At 46.5% G+C, this 20,568-nt stretch overlaps 1 protein-coding gene across 4 annotated transcripts in view; it reads left to right on the top strand.

The window, feature by feature from the left end:
• Positions 1-20,568, top strand: part of PPP3CC (protein phosphatase 3 catalytic subunit gamma) — a 114,555-nt gene that overhangs the window by 51,958 nt on the left and 42,029 nt on the right. For all 4 annotated transcript variants that reach the window (XM_062199392.1, XM_062199393.1, XM_062199390.1 and 1 more), the window contains exon 4: positions 7,659-7,770. In XM_062199392.1, coding sequence (XP_062055376.1) covers positions 7,659-7,770 — 112 coding nt within the window. The remainder of the gene's footprint in view (positions 1-7,658; positions 7,771-20,568) is intronic.

Raw genomic sequence — 20,568 nt, 5'->3', positions numbered from 1 at the left:
AGAAATGACTTCTTCCACTGGGTCTGTTCTGCTGGTGAAGCTCTCAGTTGTATTTTTTATTTCAGTGCCTGTAGATTTCATCTTAAAACTTTCACTTGATTCTTCTTAATGAGTTTTGTCTCCTTAGTAATATTCTCATTGATTTCCTCATGTCTTTAACCTATCTGCATTCTCTTGCATGTCATTGACTTTTCCTAAAATTATTATTATTTTTAATTCTAAACCTGTCACTTTGTAGGTGTCCTTCAGTTCAGGATCGCAGGAGGGTTATTATGTTCTCTTGAAGGCGTCATGCTACCTTGTTTCTTCATGTCTCCTGTGTCCCTACGTTGATATCTACCCATCTGGTGTACTCGTCCCTTCTTTATGGAGTAGATTTTACTGTAAAAGAGTTTATGGTTGGGGTCAGCACTGTGGCGTAGTAGATTAAGCCTCCATCTGTGATGCTAAATCCCAAATTGGTGCCCTTTTGTGTCCTGGCTGCTCCTCTTCTGATCCAGCTCTCTGCTATGGCCTGGGAAAGCAGAAGATGGCCCAAGTACTTGGGCCCTGCACCTGCATGGGAGACCTGGAAGAAGCTCCTGGCTCCTGGCTTTGGATTGGCCCAGCTCTGGCTGTTGTTTCTCTGTCTCTCCCTCTCTCTTTCTGTAACTCTGACTCTCAAATAAATAAATAAATAAATGTTTTAAAAAGAGTTTATGGTTTATCTGGAATGCAGGATATCGCTTGGTTTGTTGTTTTAGCTTTGGGTCTAGGTGAGCCCAGGAATGTGGTCTCTGAAAGATTTCTTTTGTCTTACTCAGGGTCAGCTGTGTCTGTTAGTGACACAGTGGTGAAGTCTGCTGCATTTTGTGGGGCAGAAGTGCGGCTGTGATGTGATGAAGGGTGTCCTTGGGTGTGCCTTGGGTCCACAGAGAGTTCAGTGTCCGTCTCCCTGGCGAATGTGGCAGCCAGGGCCTTGTTCTTGGTGCTGAGAGAGACGAGGGTGGCTGTTCCCTTGTCCTGCTGGCAAACCTGAGTGATGCCAGGGCTCGTGGCACCAATTGTTGTGGCTCTAGGACTGTGTGATGCAGATGGACCCTTCCTCAAGTCCTGCTAGGAAAGTCCAACTGGTGCTGTGGCTTACAAGACCCACAGCCTTAGCCTAGGCCCAGAGGGTGTGAAGGGAGCCCTGCTGCAGTCCCGCAGGGTGACCACGAGGTGTACAGATTCCACTCTGAGGGTGCGCGTCCAGAGAGCTGGGATGCAAGCAACCTCTTCCCTGTGTCCACCGGCTGGATTCTGATGGCAATGAGAAATTTAGAACAGGTTGTTCCAGGCCTGTTCCAGGCCAGGTGTTGCAGAGTATACTGTGGTCACTTTTCCCAGGGTGGGAGCAGATTTGTTTATGGGCTGCTTCTGCTGTTAGCCCCCAGAAGCTACGGTGAATCCCCCTGCCTCACGTGGAGTGCGCATGTGTAGCTCCAGGGCTCGTGCCCGGAAGTTCCCACAGCTGCAGGGTGCGGGGGGTCCTGGCCTTTGCCCACACACTGCCCTGACTCTGGCTAGGAGGGGGGTTGGGAGGGAAGAAAGAAAAGTGTCGTGGCTTCCCTGCTGCTAGCCTGGCAGCTGCCCAGACCCCGGTCGGCCCTGCAGGCTGAAGGAGAGTCCCTGGTGACTGCACAGTTCCCTCCCGGCTGGAACCCCGAGCAGCGGGGCGCACGGTGATTTCCTCCTGCCTGGAGGTGGTGAGAGGCAGCTCTCGGCTGGCGGCTGGCCGCACCGCGAGGCTGGCTGCAGCGGTGACTGTCTTCTCTCTCTTGTCCCACGGAGGCTTCGCCAGCAATCTGTCGGCCACACTCCTGGGGACGTAGTCCTACCTCTGTTCTTTCCCTAGCCCAGAGCAGCATAAGTTTTGCTATGCCCTATTCAGCCATCTTGGCTTCCCTCAGTTGTTTTCTTTTAAAGATGAGTAAAATACTCAGCAAAATGGGAGAAGACGTGAGTTAATATTAGCATGGAAGAGTGGATATCGTTAGTGACCTTACAGCCACTGACAGTACCGTAAGGTTAACGTTAAAAGAAAAATAAGAGAGGGAGAATGGGAAGTAGCATTATGCTCTTAAAGCCGTGTATGTGAAATACATGAAATTTGTTCCCTTTTTGTAAATAAAATTTTTAAGAGGATAATGAGGGAATATTTTGAACAATTGTATGCCAGCTAACTTAACAATGTAGATGAGATCGAAAATTTCTTCTAAAGAGAAAGACGGGTGGGCGTTTGGTGCGGTGGTTAGGTTACCGCTTGGGGTGCCCACGCCCCATATTGGAGCGCCTGATTTGAGTTTTGGCTCCTCCACTTCCCTTCCAGCTTCCTCCTGATGTGCACCCTGGGAGGGAGTGGGTGATGGCTCCACCCACAGTGGAGACCTAGATGGAGCTCCTGGCTCCTAGCTTCAGCTGGCTTAGCCGTGGCTGTTTCAGGCATTTGGGAAGTGAACCAGTGTAGGGACGATTTTTCTGTCTGTTCTCTTTCTCTCTGCCTTTCAAATAAAATGAAAATAAATAAAAATTAAAGAAGAGGAAAGCTACTAAAGCTAATGCAAGAAAAAATAAGCAGAGGCTGACGCTGTGGCGCAGCGGGTTAACTCCCTGGCCTGAAGCGCCGGCATCCCATATGGGTGCCGTTCGAGACCCGGCTGCTCCACTTCTGATCCAGCTCTCTGCTATAACCTGGGAAAGAAGATGGCCCAAGTGCTTGGGTCCCTGCACCCATGTGGGAGACCTGTAAGAAGCTCCTGGCTCCTGGCTTTGGATTAGCGCAGCTCCGGCCATTGCGGCCAACTGGAGAGTGAACCATCGGATGGAAGACCTCTCTCTCTCTCTCTCTCTCTCTCTGCTCCTCTCCTCCTCTGATTTTCAAATAAATAAAGAAATCTTAAAAAAAGAAAAAGAAAAAATAAGCAAAAACAGTTCTCTGTGTAGTTTTAAAAATTGAATTCATGGGGCCAGCACTGTGGCGCAGCCAGTAAAGCCACCACCTGTAGTGCCGGCATCCCATATGGGTGCTGGCTTGAGTCCCAGCTGCTCCACTTCCAATCCAGCTCTCTGCTATGGCCTGGGAAGGCAGTAGAAGATGGCCCAAGTGCTTGGGCCTCTGCACCCTTGTGGGAGATCCGGAAGAAGCTCCTTACTCCTAGCTTTGGATCAGCACAGCTCCGGCCGTTGTAGCCAACTGGGGAGTGAGCCAGTGGGTGGAAGACCTCTCTCTCTGTCTCTGACTCTACCTCTCTCTGTAACTCTGTCTTTCAAATAAATAAAATAAATCTTTAAAAAAAAGTTGAATTCATGAAACTGAAATTGAATTCACTAAAAACCTTCCAACAATGAAAGCTGCAGGCCTAGATAGCTTCATTCTACCAAGCCTGTAAGGAAGAAATATTACTGAATTTACACAAACTCTTTCACAAAACAATGAGGTGTTATTTTCTAACTTGTTTTATGAAGCCAGCATTCCTCTGAGAGCAGAGCTAGACAGAAAGTTTATAAGGAAAAAATGCTCTATAGAACAATAGCCCTCAAAAACATAGACACAAAAATCCTTAACCAAATGTAGGCGAACAGTGCAGTCACACACACACACACACACACACACACTTTACCTGCTATGCCACAGCACCAGCGTCACACACACTTTTTTTTTTTTTTTTTTTTGAAAGTAAAGTAGCATTTATTTAGGTTGGAAACCTCCTGCCAGAGTGGTACAGAGGTAGCTTCCAGAGAGGAAGACCCGCAGGGCCAGTGGCAATGTAGGTTTTTTTTTTTTTTTTTTTTTTTTATGACAGGCAGAGTGGACAGTGAGAGAGAGAGACAGAGAGAAAGGTCTTCCTTTTTGCTGTTGGTTCACTCTCCAATGGCCGCCGCGGCCGGCACATTGTGCTGATCCAAAGCCAGGAGCCAGGTGCTTCTCCTGGTCTCCCATGCGGGTGCAGGGCCCAAGCACTTGGGTCATCCTCCACTGCACTCAGGCCACAGCAGAGAGCTGGCCTGGAAGAGGGGCAACCGGGATGGAATCCGGCGCCCCAACCGGGACTAGAACCCGGTGTGCCGGCACCGCAAGGCGGAGGATTAGCCCATTAAGCCACGGCGCCGGCCGGCAATGTACTTTTTAAGTACGATCTCTGGGACCAAACTGTCAGTCAACAAAGAGGGGGGTCACACACACATTTTAATAATAACCAAAAGCGTATCGTGTCCAAGTGGGATTCAGCCCAGGAATTCATAATTTAAAAAATCAGCCAATGTGATTTGCTGATTGGAAAATGAAAGCATGATCATCTCAACAGATAAAGAAAAGGCACCAAAGAGGAACACCGATCTGTGATTAAGAATTGAAGAAACTCAGGATGGGGGGAGTCACGCTCCCCCTGGTGAAGGGCATCGCGTATCGCGTTCAGTATCGCCTCCTCCTAGTCTGATCAGACGTGTTCTCCTTCCTTCCTCGTCTTTCAGGACCTCTACGCTTTCTGTGAATAGAACTCAGCCATTTTGTCATCTGTCTACCGTTTGGGTGTATCGGATGGGTTTGTCATGATTGGTGATGGGTATGCCCTTTGGGCCAGAGTACTGCTTGGAGTGATTATGTCCTTTTACCACACCATGTGAGGGGCTGCTTTTCAACTTTGCTTTCTTTACCTCATGGCATTCTTGGAAGTCACACTCCAAGTGAGTTTGAGATCTTTCTCGTTTTGTTTATAGCTTCCCTGTGCTGCATGGTGTGGCTGTATCATAGCGTAGCCTCTCTCGTGCAGGACCGTTCAGGTTGTTTCCCGTATTTTGCTACCACAAACAGTGCTGCAGCTCAGATATGTATATATTCATGTTGTTGAGGTGGTATCTTCAGGCTATGCTCCTAGAAGTGCATCAGACGTTAAGGGAACACAGCATTCAGTTTTATCAGTTTTTGCCAAATTATTATGGCATATAAATTATTTTCATTTTTATATAATAAATGTATCCATCATTTCTTTTATTGTCTCTGGATTTCTCTCGTAATTAGTTATAGTTTTTCTCTACACCAAGGTTAGAGAACTCACCCTTGTTTTCTTCTAAAACTTGTCTCTTTTTTTTAAAGATTTATTTATTTATTGGAATGTCATAATGACAAGAGAGAGAAGGAGAGGCAGAGAGAGAGAGAGAGCTCTTCCATATGTTGGTTCACTCCCCAGTTGGCTGCAATGGCCCAAGCTGAGCTGATCCAAAGCCAGGAGCCAGGAGCTTCTTCTGGGTCTCCCACGTGGTTGCAGGGGCCCAAGCACTTGGGCCATCTTCCACTGCTTTCCCAGGCCATAGCAGAGAGCTGGATTGGAAGTAGAGCAGCCGGGACTTGAACCGGTACTGCATTTGCCTGCTACGCCACGTGCCAGCCCCTGGTTCTATTTTTTTATATTTAGTTCCCTCATCCATTTGTCATTTAACATGTATTGTGTGAGATGTGGATCTATTTTTTCTTTTTTGAAATGGTAGTCAGTTGTCTCAGCCATTTGTTAGGTCATCATCATGCCAGTGATTTCAGATGCTGCCTTCATTAGGTAGCACATTCTGTGTCCTTTGACATAGTCATTAGGTAGCACATTCTATGTCCTTTGATGCAATTGTGTACCATTAGATGGCACCGGTGTATCTGTATGTGTGTCAAGCCCACCATTTTGACTAGAGGAGCTTGATAGCGCGGAAACTTCTGGTAGGGCTAATCCTGTCATAGTTTCTGAGTGTTTTCCTGGCTGTTGTTATACAAAAATGTTAGTATTGACTTTTCTAACTCCATAAAATGAGCAGTTGGTATTTTTATTGAAGTTGTTATGATTTTATAAATTAAATTGGGGAAACCTGTAATCTTTTCATGTTAAGATTTATTTTTATTTATTTTGAGAGGCAGAGTTACAAGAGAGGGAGACACAGAGAGATTTCCAGCTGCTGGCTCACTTTCCAAATCCCCTCAATATCCAGGTCCAGGCCACGATGAAGCCATGAGTGAGGAACCCCATTCTGGTCTCCCTCACGGTAGCGAGGGGCAGAGCCCTGGGGCCATCTTCCACCGCCTTCCCGGGGCATTCGCAGGAGCTGGGTTGGAAGAGAAGCAGCCAGGGCTTGAACTGATGCTCTGATATGGGATGACATTGCAGGCAACAGCTTAACCTGTTGTACCACAATGCCAGCCCCCATTTATATCTACTTTTGTGTTTTTCAGGAGTGCTTTTTTTTTTTTTTTGACAGTCAGAGTGGATAGTGAGAGAGAGAGACAGAGAGAAAGGTCTTCCTTTTTGCCGTTGGTTCACCCTCCAATGGCCGCCACGGCCGGCGCATCGCACTAATCCGAAGCCAGGAGCCAGGTGCTTCTCTTGGTCTCCCATGCGGGTGCAGGGCCCAAGGACTTGGGCCATCCTCCACTGCCTTCCCGGGCCATAGCAGAGAGCTGGCCTGGAAGAGGGGCAACCGGGACAGAATCCGTGTGCTAGAACCCCGTGTGCTGGCGCCGCAAGGCGGAGGATTAGCCTGTTGAGCCACGGCGCCGGCCCAGGAGTGTTTTAATATTTTCTTTTTATGGATTTTGCACACTTAAAAATTTATCCCTGTGTATTTAAGCTTCTTTGATGCAATTTTAAATGCAGGTTTCTTTATCATGGTAGTATCTATTTATTGTTTATATATGAAACTACTGTTCATTTTATATATTAATTTTATGTCCTGAAATTTTGCCGAATTCTTGTGTTACTTGAGTTAGATTTATTAGTAATTCTTCTGAGTTTTTTCAAGTATATTATCATATTATCTGCAATTAGAGATCATTTAAATTTTGTTGTTTTTTTTAACCTATTCTTTTTTTTTTTTTTTTTGACAGGCAGAGTGGATAGTGAGAGAGAGAGAGGTAGAGAGAAAGGTCTTCCTTTTTGCCGTTGGTTCACCCTCCAATGGCTGCTGCGACCAGCGCATCTCGCTGATCCGAAGCCAGGAGCCAGGTGCTTCTCCTGGTCTCCCATGCGGGTGCAGGGCCCAAGGACTTGGGCCATCCTCCACTGCACTCCCTGGCCATAGCAGAGAGCTGGCCTGGAAGAGGGGCAACCGGGATAGAATCCGGTGCCCCAACCAGGACTAGAACCCGGTGTGCCGGCGCCGCAAGGTGGAGGATTAGCCTGTTAAGCCACGGCGCCGGCCGTTAACCTATTCTTAAGCCTCTTATTGACCTCTGTCTGATTCCATTGGCTAATACTCTACTACAATGTTGAATACTTGTGGAAATAGTTACTATTTTTGCATTGTTTCTGATCCTAATGGGAAAATGCCTCAGGTGGCTCCCCATTAAATAAGATGCAAGTTTTGACTAAGATGTTTAGGTGTGTGTGTGTGTGTGTGTGTGTGGATGGCTTTGCTAGAGAATTCTAGATATTTACATAGAACAAGGGAACAGAAATTAAGGAGAGGTTTCTATGAAGGCTACACTTTATCCTCTGTCAAATCCTAGGGCAGCAAGCACATCACATGAAAAGCTGGAAGGTTTCATTTTTCGACTTGAGAACAGCAATGAAATATGCCAGTACAGCAAGTCACGTGAATTTATAGAAATTGTCTGTATGCATTATGATCACAAAGAAAATTTTACCCTTGAATTTGTCTTGTAGTGTGTGCTGTATTTGTGGAGTTTAAAGATTAATCATCCCAAAACATTGTTTCTGCTTCGAGGAAATCACGAGTGCAGGCACCTTACAGAGTATTTCACCTTCAAACAGGAATGTAAGTACGATCAGCCCAGAGCCTCTGTAGTTATCTCCGCACTATTCCACAGTTAGTCCAACATAAAGTGAAGACAAATCCTAATGGGATGCAAATGCTTTCTGACATTTTGTTCTTTCTGAGAAGAGCTAAGATTCCACTTTATAGTATATTTATTTATTTTGAAAGTAATTTTTGAGTTTCCCCGCATTTGTAAAGTAAGAACTTTGGGATATTTGGAAGACACAGATAAGTCCAAAGAAGATTAAAAACTGTCCACACTGCCTAGAGGTAATCACTATTATCTCACTTTTGAGGATATAGTTTTCCATTTTTTTCTGTATGCATAAAAACTCATTATGTAATAGTGCACATGTGTGTCTATATATTTTATATGAAAATTGTGCTCGTATTACCTGTACTGTTGAATAAATTGTTCTTTTAATATAACAGCATTTTCGATATTACTAAACAAATGTAGTTTTAGTTTTTTAAGTTCCATCTTATGAATTCATTCTCATGTATATGGCCAATTTATGTAACAACTGACACATTTAGGTTGTTGCCATCAGTATGCACTGCTGGAATACTACAAAAATTTAATATAAGGGTAAAAGTTTTTTGAAAAATGGAATGTTACTAGATGAGTTAAAATGCCATGAGCTTTAGATTTCTTTGATCAGAAACTAGGTACTCATAATCGGCTTTTTTTAAAAAAAGATTTATTTTATTTATTTGAAATACAGAGTTACAGAGAGAGGTCGAGCCAGAGAGAGAGAAGTCTTCCATCCATTGGTTCACTCCCCAAATGGCCACAACTTCCAGAGCTCTGCTTATCCGAAGCCAGGGGTCAGGAGCTTCTTCTGGGTCTCCCACGTGGGTCCAGGGGCCCAAGGTCTTGGGCCATCTTCCACTGCTTTCCCAGGCCACAGCAGAGAGCTGGATCAGAAGTGGAGCAGCCGGGTCTCGAACTGGCACCCATATGGGATGCCGGCGCTGCAGGCCAGGGCTTTACCCTGCTGTGCCACAGCACCAGCCCCACGTAATTGGCCTTTAACTAACATTCTAGATGATGGTGATCATGTTGGGGGTGGGGGCAGGAATCCTGCCCCAGGCTGTTACTTGTGTTTTTTACTTCCTTCCTTTTGTGTCTTCTTTCCCAGATAGATACCTGACTGTTTATAAGGTGTATATCTTCATTCATGTCTTGTCTTCAGAGATTTTCTTCTCCAGTTACTTTTTTTAATTGGAAATCTCATCATTTACCCTTGTACCCTGCAGTTTTTTTTCATAGTGTCTATCAACACTTAAGATTTTTTTTCTTTTTCTTTTTTTAGTATTTTATGAGCTCCACATCTTCACCAGCACTTAATATGTTTGGTTTTGTGAAAAATTTTTAAAGATTTATTTATTTACTTGAGAGATAGGTCTTCCATCCTCTGGTAAACTTTCCTAAATGGTCACAACTGCCAGGGCTGGGCCTACCCGAAGCCAGGAGCCAGGAGCTTCTTCCAGGTCTCGCACGTGGGTGCAGGGGCCCAAGCACTTGGGCCATCTTCCACCACCCTCCCAGGCCATTAGCAGGGAGCTGAATAGGAAGCTGAACAGCTGGGACTTGAACCAGTGCCCTTGTGGAATGCTGGTGCCGTAGGCAGATGCCCAACCCAGTATGCCACATCACTGGCCCTAGCACTTGAGATTTTACATACATGTATGTGTGTGTGTGTGTGTATTATTATCTTTCCCACCAAAATATAAGTCCCATAAAAACAGGAACATGTTTTATTCACTGTTTTCCTAAAATAATATTTGGTTGCTCACAAAGAAAATTAATAAATATGGGTTGGGGGCTGGCATTGTAGCACAGCAGGTTAAGCTGCCGCCTGCAACACTGGCATCCGTATGGGCTCCAGTTCAATCCTGGCTGCTTCACTTCCCATCCAGCTCCTGCTCATGTGCCTGAGAGGGCGGTGGAAGATGGTCCAAGCGCTTGAGACCCTGCCACCCATATGGGAGACCAGGGTGGAACTCCTGACTCCTGGCTTTGGCCTGGTCTAGCCTCAGCCATTGTGGCCATTTGGGGAGTGAAGCAGTGATGGAAGATCTCTATTTTGCTCTGTGTCTCCCTCTCTCTCTCCATAACTCTGCCTTTCAAACAAATAAATCTTTAAAGAATAAATAAGGTGCCAGTGCTGTGGCGTAGTGGGTGAAGCCACCACCTGCAGTGCTGGCATCCCATATGGGCGCTGGTTTGAGTCCCAGCTACTCTACTTCCAATCCAGCTCTCTGCTATGGCCTGGGAAAGCAGTGGAAGATGGCCCAAGTGCTTGGGCCCCTGCACCCACATGGGAGACCCAGAAGAAGCTCCTGGCTCCTGGCTTCGGATAGGCATAGCTCCGGCCGTTGCGGCCATCTGGGGAGTGAACCAGTGGATGGAAGACCTCTCTCTCTGTCCCTGCCTTTGTAACTCTGCCTTTCAAATAAATGAATATCTTTAGAAAAAAAAAGCAGTTACAGAAATCCTCTAACTTCACAAAAGTCTGCTGTGCTTCTAAGAACCTACGATTTCCTTAAAAATAAATAAATATGTGTTGAATTAATTAACTTGAATAAATGAACCTCTGTGATTTTTTTTTCTTTCAAATAAATTCTCAAAAGAGAATTACTAGATCGGAGGGTGTACACATTTTTTTTAAAAGCCAGAATTACAGAGAGGGAGAGGCAGAAGCAGAGTCAGAGAGATTTTCCCTCTGCTGGTTCACTTCCCAAATGACCGCAAATGGCCAGGGCTGGGCCAGGCTGAAGCCAGGAGCCAGGAGCTTCATCTGGATTTCTCACTTGGGTACGGGGACCATCTTCCACTGCTTTCCCAGGTGCATTAACAAGGAGCTAGATGGGAAGTGGAGCAGCCAGGATTCAAACCTAAGACCACATGAGGATGCCAGCCGTGTGGGAGGAGGCGTAACCCTCTGAGTCACAATGCTGGCCCTCAGGGCATACACAGTTTAAAGACTTTCGACACATATGCTAAACAGCCCTCTAACACACACACACACATGTTTATGTTTAAACATTTTTATATATTTTCTTTTTAATTGGAAGGTGAGAGACTTGGAAAGCTCTTCTGTTCACGGACTCATTCCCCAAATGCTGGAATAGCCAGGGCTGGGCCAGGGTGGTGTCAGGAGACAGGAACTCCAGCAGGACCTGGGGAGTCGGGCCACCACCTGTGCCTCCCAGGGTGCACATCAGCAGGAAGCTGGAGTGGGAAGCCGGGCTGGGACTCGAACCCAGGCCCTCTGACGTGGCATGTGGGCCTCCCAAGTAGCATCTACCACTGCGCCAGATGCTCGCCCCTCTTGTATTTTTAAATTGAACGGAAAATACTTAAATAAACACAAAATTGTAGCTGTTTTGATACCTAAAATGTTAGTATTTTCCTCTATAAAATAAGGAAGCTAAACTAAAGCTCTTGGGTTTTATCTGGCTCTAAAGTCTACTCCTTTCTCCAAAAATCCTGAATATATAAAAATAGTGTTCATATAATTTATATTTGGATCATAGATTTACTTTGTGTCTCATTTTTCTTCAGATTATTATCTAAGAGGGATATATTATGGTATATTTAAAGTTTTATTCCTAAAAGAGTAGTTAAAATTTTAAAAAGACTTTGAAACTTTTTTTTTTTGACAGGCTAAATATGACAGTGAGAGAGAGAGAGAAAGGTCTTCCTTCCGTTGGCTCATCCCCCAGATGGCCACCATGGCCGGTGCTGCGCCGATCTGAAGCCAGGAGCCAGGTGCTTCCTCCTGGTCTCCCATGCAGGTGCAGGGCCCAAGCACTTGGGCCATCCTCCACTGCCCTCCCGGGCCACAGCAGAGAGCTGGCCTGGAAGAGGGGCAACCGGGCCAGAATCCGGTCCCCCAACTGGGACTAGAACCCAGGGTGCCGGCGCCACAGGCGGAGGATTAGCCAACTGAGCCGCGGTGCCGGCCAAAAAGACTTTGAAACTTTTTTTTCAGAGACTCGGAGTTTATCCAGCCCATACCATCCCTTCATTGTTTATTACATCATAATTTCTTGGTGTTTCCTATGCTCATATTAATTTTTGTTACCGTTAGCTTCCTACAGTGGAGGTGGTAGTTATAATGACAGCCTACCTCCAAGCAGGGCCTGGAAGGAGAGGTCATTGTTATGAAGAAGAACTTTCAGAGTGTGAACATTGTTTAAAGTTATTCATTCGTCTGAGAGACACAGAAGGAGAGTGAGTGGGTGAGTGGGTGAGAGTTCCCACCCACTGATTCATTCACCAGGTGCCCACAGTGGCCCAGCCGAGTCTGCAGCCAGGAGCTATCAAGTCTGGGTCTCCCCGGCACCTGAGCCGTCTCTGCTGCCTCACAGAGTCTGCATTAGCAGGGAGCTGGAGTCGGGCCCCAGGCGTCAGACCCAGGCACTCCTGCGTGAGACCCGGTGCTTAACTAGCTGGGGGGCAACCCTTGCCCCCTGAACGCTTTTCAGAAATTCCTCTGACAGAAAAGTCAGCCACAAGCAGGCAAGGTTCGGGTCATTCGGCCCTTGGAGATTTACGAGAATAAACACTTTAAACCAGCAGGTAATTATCAGAAGTTTTAAAAACTTAATGTACTGTTGGTGGCTGTGTAGATTGTTCTAAACTATTTGAACAGCAGCTTTATGGTATCTATAAAAACCTTAGGTGTATGTCCCTTGCCCCAGCAGTCGGGGTTGTAAGACTTAATCATGCAGATTGTGTTGGGTTTTTATTGCTGCATTCAGGGATTGAAAGAACACATTTGTCGTCCTGCTTTAATGTAAGCCGGAAGTCCAGGCACAGCGCAGCTGCACTCTCTGCTTAAGGCCTGTGTCAGTTTGTTTTCTGTTACTAATAAAATAATACCACACACACTGGATATGTTACAGAGAGGTGGTCAATTTTGGATCATGGCTCTGGCCCCGAGTTAAGGGGCCACACCTGTGGATAGTCTTGTTGCAGGAAGTGCCATCACGTGACAGGAGACAGGCAGAACAGGTGCGTGTGTGTGCTGGTCTCTCTCACAAGAGACAGGCAGAACAGGTGTGTGTATGAATAGGTGTGTGTGCACACATGTGTGTGTTTGCTCATGCTGGTCTCTCTCCCTCTCCGTGTAAGGCCACCGGGATTCAATTGTGTGTGTGTGTGCTGTCTCTCTCCCATGTGTGTGTGTGTGCTCATGCTGGTCCCACTCACTGTCTGTGTAAGGCCACCGGGATTCAATTGTGTGTGTGTGTGCTGGTCTCTCTCCTATGTGTGTGTGTGTGTGTGCTCATGCTGGTCCCACTCACTGTCCGTGTAAGGCCACCGGGATTCAGTCATGTGTGTGTGTGTTCGTGTGTGTGTGAGCTGGTCCCACTCCCTCTCTGTGTAAGGCCACAGGGTCCCACTCTGTCTCCGTGTAAGACCACTGGGATTCAATTGTGTGTGTGTGCTGGTCTCTCTCCCGTGTGTGTGTGTGTGTGCTCATGCTGGTCCCACTCTGTCTCCGTGAAGGGCCACCAGGATTCAGTCGTGTGTGTGTGTGTGTGCTGGTCTCTCTCTCCTGTGTGTGTGTGTGCTGGTCTCTCTCCCGTGTGTGTGTGTGTGTGCTGGTCTCTCTCTCTCTGTGTGTGTGTGTGTGCTGGTCTCTCTGTGTGTGTGTGCTGGTCTCTCTCCCGTGTGTGTGTGTGTGTGTGCTGGTCTCTCTCTCTCTCTGTGTGTGTGTGTGTGCTGGTCTCTGTGTGTGTGTGCTGGTCTCTCTCCCGTGTGTGTGTGTGTGTGTGCTGGTTTCTCTCCCATGTGTGTGTGCTCATGCTGGTCCCACTCTGTCTCCATGAAGGGCCACCGGGATTCAGTCGTGTGTGTGTGTGTGTTGGTCTCTCTCCCGTGTGTGTGTGTGCACATGCTGATGCTGGTCCCACTCTGTCTCCATGAAGGGCCACTGGGATTCAGTCGTGTGTGTGTGTGTGTGCTGGTCTCTGTGTGTGTGTGTGCTGGTCTCTCTCTCCTGTGTGTGTGTGTGTGCTGGTTTCTCTCCCATGTGTGTGTGCTCATGCTGGTCCCACTCTGTCTCCATGAAGGGCCACCGGGATTCAGTCGTGTGTGTGTGTGTGTGTGCTGGTCTCTCTCCTGTGTGTGTGTGTGTGCTGGTCTCTCTCCTGTGTGTGTGTGTTGGTCTCTCTCCTGTGTGTGTGTGTGCTGGTCTCTCTCCCGTGTGTGTGTGTGTGCTGGTCTCTCTCCCGTGTGTGTGTGTGTGTGTGCTGGTCTCTCTCCCGTGTGTGTGTGTGTGTGTTGGTCTCTCTCCCGTGTGTGTGTGTGCACGTGCTGATGCTGGTCCCACTCTGTCTCCATGAAGGGCCACTGGGATTCAGTCGTGTGTGTGTGTGTGTGTTGGTCTCTCTCCTGTGTGTGTGTGTGCTGGTCTCTCTCGTGTGTGTGTGTGTGCTGGTCTCTCTCCCGTGTGTGTGTGTGCTGGTCTCTCTCGTGTGTGTGTGTGTGTGTGCTGGTCTCTCTCCTGTGTGTGTGTGTGTGTGTGTGCTGGTCTCTCTCCCGTGTGTGTGTGTGTGCTGGTCTCTCTCCCGTGTGTGTGTGTGCTGGTCTCTCTCCCGTGTGTGTGTGTGCTGGTCTCTCTCGTGTGTGTGTGTATGTGTGTTGGTCTCTCTCCTGTGTGTGTGTGTGCTGGTCTCTCTCCTGTGTGTGTGTGTGCTGGTCTCTCTCCTGTGTGTGTGTGTGCTGGTCTCTCTCCTGTGTGTGTGTGTGTGTTGGTCTCTCTCCCGTGTGTGTGTGTGTGTGTGCCTGTGTGCTCATGCTGGTCCCACTCCGTCTCCGTGAAGGGCCACTGGGATTCAGTCATGTGGGCTCCGCCTTGATCTCATCTAATCCTGCTCATCTCCCAGAGGCCCTGCCATAGTTCGGTTCTGTCTCCACCCTCTCCACACCTCACACAGGGGATGAGCAAGCCATACTCGAACAACTGCAAGGTCTTAGGAGCTGAAGCCAGCTGTCGCCGGTGGCGGCTCTTATCTGTGACTGGGGTCTATTTCATGGCCAGTAGTTACGGGCAGTCCTTGCACCTGTGGCTTAAGGTCCTTGTTTTCCTGGTAGCTGTTGACCAGCGGCTGCTCTCCGTTTGGAGGGACTGCTTACATGGATTGACACTTGGTCCCCAAGCTGGTTCCCAGTAGGGGTGTTTGTGTCCTACAGGACAGCTCCAATGCATTGCTGACTGAGCGGCCCAGCCAGCTTTGACAGGCTCCCCTGACGCAGGCAGGTCCCCCAGGACAGCCTCCCCTTTGCCGTGTAACGGATCCTAGTAGTGCCAGGCTCCTCAGTTCACAGCCCCACCCACCGAACAGGGAGTGGGCTATACCAATACAGGTCATCTTACAGTCCTGTCTGACACAGATGCCGGGACAAAAGGCCAGAAACAAGTGGCTGCTGAAGGATGTTCCTTGCCAAGTTACTTGTAGCAACCACGGAAAACTAAGTTAATAAGTGATTAAATAAGTGATAATACATTTTTAAAAAATGGAGTACTGAGCAACAATTGAAGGACAGGTGTTGTGAGGAGGGTGCACTGATGTGGGAGCTGCCTGTGTGCACTGATGGTGGGGAGTGTGTGAGGAGGGTGCACTGATGGTGGGGAGTGTGTGAGGAGGGTGCACTGATGGTGAGGGGAGTGTGTGAGGGTGCACTGATGGTGGGGGGAGGAGCCACTTGCATTGCATGTATGCTGCTACCCGTTTTTCAGTTAAATATCTGAAATAATAGTGACTACCATTGGGCAGTTGGGTCAGGAGACCTTACGTACTTTTGAACTTGATATCTTCTGTAGTGCTGTTTGAATTATTTTTCATCGTCATCATATATTAATATTTTTCCAATCTGGTAATTTAAAAACGAGCCAGTGAAGGGCCAAGCTCCGAGCGCATCCCTGGCATTTCCAGTGTGCGATGCAGTCACGAACGATCGTCAGTCTCTGGGAAGCCTCTTCTGTTTCTCGTTTGCTAACCACAGCACCAGATACTTTAAAAATGTGGAATACTTTGTTCTGCTTTTCTAAACCAAATACTGAGCTATCCTGAACACTTGTTTGTCACCTGGCAAAATTAAATAACGCACAGACAGCAGTTAACAAAGACCATGGAATGTGTTCTCATACTATACTTGATCTTAGCCCAAAGACCCCGAAGCGATGGAATGTAATTCTTGACGGAAGTCAGCTGTTGTTATTACTATTTAGAAGTATGGTGATAATGAAGAAAGCTGCTTGTGATTATATGTTTTTGAAGAATTGTTTATTTATTTGAAAGTCAGAGTTACAAGAGAGAGAGGAGATCTTCCATCTGCTGGTTTACTCCCCAGGTGGCCACAATAGACAAGATTGGGCCAGGCCGAAACCAGAAGCGAGGGGCTTCTCCTAGGTCTCCCAGTTGGGTGGCAGGGCCTAAGTGCGTGGACCACGTGCTGCTGCTTTTCCCAGGACATTAACAGGGAGCTGGACTGGAAGTGGAACAGCCGGGACAAGAACTCACACCCATATGGGATGCCATTGTGACAGGTAGTGACTTTACCTGCTGTGCCACAACACTGCACCCCCCCCCCCCCACTTATGAACTGAAGTTCAGATTTTGTTAGGTGACATTTAATCTGTCTACCAGAGTTCTTATTTTGGTAAATAAGATTAGTTCAGACTTTTTTAAAAAGATAGAGCAATAGGGTCAGGAAACAATTAAGTGTCTCATTTTGCACGGAATTTCTTACTGCCTGTTTTGATTTGTTTTCACACAACCCCGCTGTATTTTAACTCAGTCGTTTTTCCTCTCATCTCACCAATGTACTCCTTCTGCTTTATTCTGACACTGCTCCGGAAATGTAAACAAAATGTCGAAGCAAAAACACAAATTCAAGTACAAATTTAGAATTGTATTCCCGTATAAGGAAGGAGCACTTTCCTGGGTGTTGTTGCCTAAAGGCTGCTGTGGCCTCCAGAGCCATTGCCCTGTCATTCCTGCTAAGTGGTGTTTGGTTCCAGGCTGGGCAGCTGTGATCTTGAGAATGCTTTCCGGATGCCGGGTGGAGGCCTTTCTTCTCTCCTATCTATCAGCTCTCACGTTGCTTCGTAATGCACAGATATTTTTTCTTCATATTTATCCCCCTTGCCTCTTTTTCTTTAAATCCAAAGATAATTTGAGTAGTAAAGAAAAGTGTTTTAATGGTTGATTTTTGGCAGGCCATATTTGTCTTTCCAAAAGTATTTTTGTTATTCACTTGCAAGCCAAGAAACTGAGTGTTTTTATGATTCCATCTCATAGCTATGGGTACAAGTTTCTAAAGTAAGCTAATTTGTTGTTTCCATGAGCCATTTGTTGATGTGTAGTGAAAGTGCTTACTGACAAGTTCCAAAAATTCCTGTAATTATGCTATTAAAAAGTGTTGGTATGAAAATTGATTTTTTAAAAAAATAAATAAATACCACTTGCCATTATTCATTGTAACATTATTTAGAATGGCGAAAAAGTAATCTGGCTAGATTGTTGTATATCTATAAAGTGGAATACTTTGTATATGCTAAAAGAAAAATATTAGAAAGCTCTTGTTAGGAAGGCAAAGCTTTACCTTTACCCTCTTAGGAATTTTTGGCTGGGCCCAAAAACTAAATGGATAGAAGACAAATCAATCAGAAAAGAACAGCTGCATTTACTTAATAAAAATTTTATGTAACACAAGAATCCTCTTAAGGAAATGAAGACCCAAATGCATTGTTGAATGCTTATGCTTACTCTAAACTGGACAGAGCAGTAAGTTGTGAAAAAGTCACTAAACTGTATGGGGCACTGGAATATAAGTTACCTTACTAAGGTCTGTACAGAACGCTCTTGGCTTCAGCTTCCCGTGCTTGGTAACAAGTGCTGTTTCCCTTCCAGTGTGGGTGAGGCATCACTCACAAGGGAATTTCATCTCCTGCTTCTAAGAAAGCGCACGGAGGTCAGGGTGAAGTCTGCCCCTGCTGTTTGCAGTGTCTTTCACTCAGAATTGTCAGTGCGCTGCAGCAGTGTGTTGTAGGGTGGGGTAGTAACCCCTGTACTCTGCCTGCATGATCTCTGAAGTAAGTACAGACAGCGAGTGCAGAGATGTGTGTACATGCTGCTGTGTAGACAGCAAGGGTGTTGAGAAGAGAATAAAATCCGTCTCTGCGTGCGTATGCACAGACTGTCTTCGAAAAGACAACCGGGAAACTGGTCATCCTGTTTGCCTGCAGAGAGAGAATAGGGAGACCTTGTATACCCCTTTCTAGCTTTTTGATGTGGAGCCATGCAATTGTATTACCTACTTTTTTTCTTAATGAAAGCAAGGAAAAATTGAAGCAAATACATGATAGTGGTGAGACCAGGTTGTGGTTGCTTGCAAACAGTGCTGACTCTCAAAATCGTAAAGAGTTTTGTGGGAAATGTGATTTGTTAATGTTTCACTGTTAATTCTGGTTAGAACTGTTATCAGTGTGACCCTATGGCTGTGGTACATTTCCCTTCGTTGTAGAAATAAGCATTTGCCATGAAAATAAAGCCCTTGACTCAGCGAATTTAACCTTTGGAAATTAGCCATCCCTTGGTACCCACAACAGATTGTTTCCAGAACTCAGATCTTAGGTAAAATGGCGCAGACTTTGCCATATGTACATCCACCCTTAGAATTTAAATCATCTCTAGATTACTTGGAATACCTAATATGATATAAATGCCATGGAAACAGCTGTTATATTTTACTGTTTAGGAAATAATGATAAGGAATAAGTAAATATTCAGGACAAACCCAATTTTTTTAAATTACTAGTTTTTTTAGAGATTTATTTATTTATGCATTCATTCATTCATTCATTCATTTATTTGAAGGGCAGAGTTACACAGAGAGAGAGGAAGAGAGAGAGATCTTCCATCTTCTAGTTCACTCCCTGAATGCCCACAGTGGCTGGGGCTGGGCCAGACCGGAGCCAGGAGCGTCTTCCAGGTCTCCCAGCTGGGAGGCCCAAATGGGCTGTCAGCATCAAGGCGTTGGGTTAACGTGCTGTGCCACAGGACTGGCTCCAGATTTACTGTTCTCTATTTGAGAGGCAGAGACAGAAAGAAAGGTAGCCTCCAACTACTGGTTCACTCCCTAAATGCCAGGAACAGCTTAGCTACACATGCGCCGTAGGAACCCAGTCACCTGAGCCCTCGCTGCTGCCTCTCAGGTGTCCATTAGCCGGACACAGAGGCAGGAAGGGAGCCCGGACGTTCTGATGTGGGACCTGGGCATCTTCATTGCTAGGCTAAACTCCCACTCCGACACAATTTTGTTTTCCAGGTATGTTTTTGGTGCATTGTTGGTTAAATCACAGATGTAGAACTGGTGGATACAGAAGGCCAGCTGTACCTATTTGGCTATTGAGATACTCTTATTAAATATTTTCTTTTTAAAAATAATGATTAGGAAGATTATCCAAGGGTGGTTAAGAGCATGAACAGGTTTAAGCTGAGCTGGGGAGTGAACCAGGGAATGGCAGCTCTCTTTCTTCACTGTCTCTCTGCCTCTCAAATAAATAAATAGAATTTAAGCCCACCATCCAGTGTGCTGCCTATCATTTAATGAACCTTCTTTCCTAGAGAATTATGGAGAACCGTGGTTGCAGTATTTTCTTGTTCTATTGCTCCAACTTGACATCCACATCACAATATTGTCATTTTTAGATAAAGTGGAATCAGAGCATAATTTGCTTATAGACATTAAAAATTGTGAGCAAACAGATTTCTGAGATTTTATTGATGTCTCTCAAAACTCCTATTTCAACTTGTATGTCTTCAGCATGCCCAGGGGATCGTTAAAGAAACAATATTGGGGCAATGTTGTGGTACAGAGGGTTAAGCCCCTGCGTGGGGCACTGGCATCCCATATGGGAATGCTGGTTCAAGTCCCAGCTACTCTACTTCTGACCCAGCTCCCTGCTAATCACCTCGGAAGCAGCAGAAGATGGTTCAGATACTTGCATCCCTGCCACCCATGTGGGAGACACAAATGAAGGTCCTGGCTCCTGGCTTCAGCCTGGCCATCTCTGGGTGTTGTAGCCATTGACAGGTAAGCCCCAGATGGAAGATCAGTGTCTCTGTCTCTTCTTCTCTCTGTGGCACTCTACCTTCTAAATAAATAATCGGTCTTTTAAAAACTCTAATAAAATATTCAGACTCACGAGACACCATAGTCCATACCTGGCATCCACCTGCTAAGAGGAAGAAAAGTCAGAGGGGCCAGCATCAGGCGTTCATTTCCAGAGGAGGAGTCCTTGTAGGTGTGCTACAGTCAGGGGCTCCCTGCGCCCCTTGCCTCCCTCCATCTCCCCACCCAAGTCACGGCTCAGGTGCTAGGAAATAATACCCCCATGGAGCAGACTGCGGGGCTACCCTGGCGTAGAAGCTTCATGCATCGCAAGTGTCAATTTCTCGTGTGAAAGCTTTGATCGCGTAGTTTCTGTTGTCCCACAAGGGACATACCCAGTTAGGAGTCACTGCCTTCAGAGGAGCCCAAGCAGGAGCCTGCTGCCAGGTTCTTGGGCAGTTTTGGCCACAGGCATGTTGCCTGATAATTCCGCGGACGGACACCTTACCGGGTTTCGAGAGCAGCAGAACTGCAGACTAACCCCAGGGTGGCACTCACCTGCGGAAGAGGAGCGAGGTTTTGACACCTACAACATTGCAAAAATATCTTTACAGGGATGATTGTGTTTATAAATTTACCTAAAATAAATGGCTTTCGAA

The sequence above is a fragment of the Lepus europaeus genome, chromosome 8, assembly GCF_033115175.1.
Source record: "Lepus europaeus isolate LE1 chromosome 8, mLepTim1.pri, whole genome shotgun sequence".
Classification (NCBI taxonomy): Eukaryota; Metazoa; Chordata; class Mammalia; order Lagomorpha; family Leporidae; genus Lepus; species Lepus europaeus.
The sequence above is the reverse complement of the archived record's forward strand: the minus strand, read 5'-3'. Positions and strand labels throughout refer to the sequence as shown.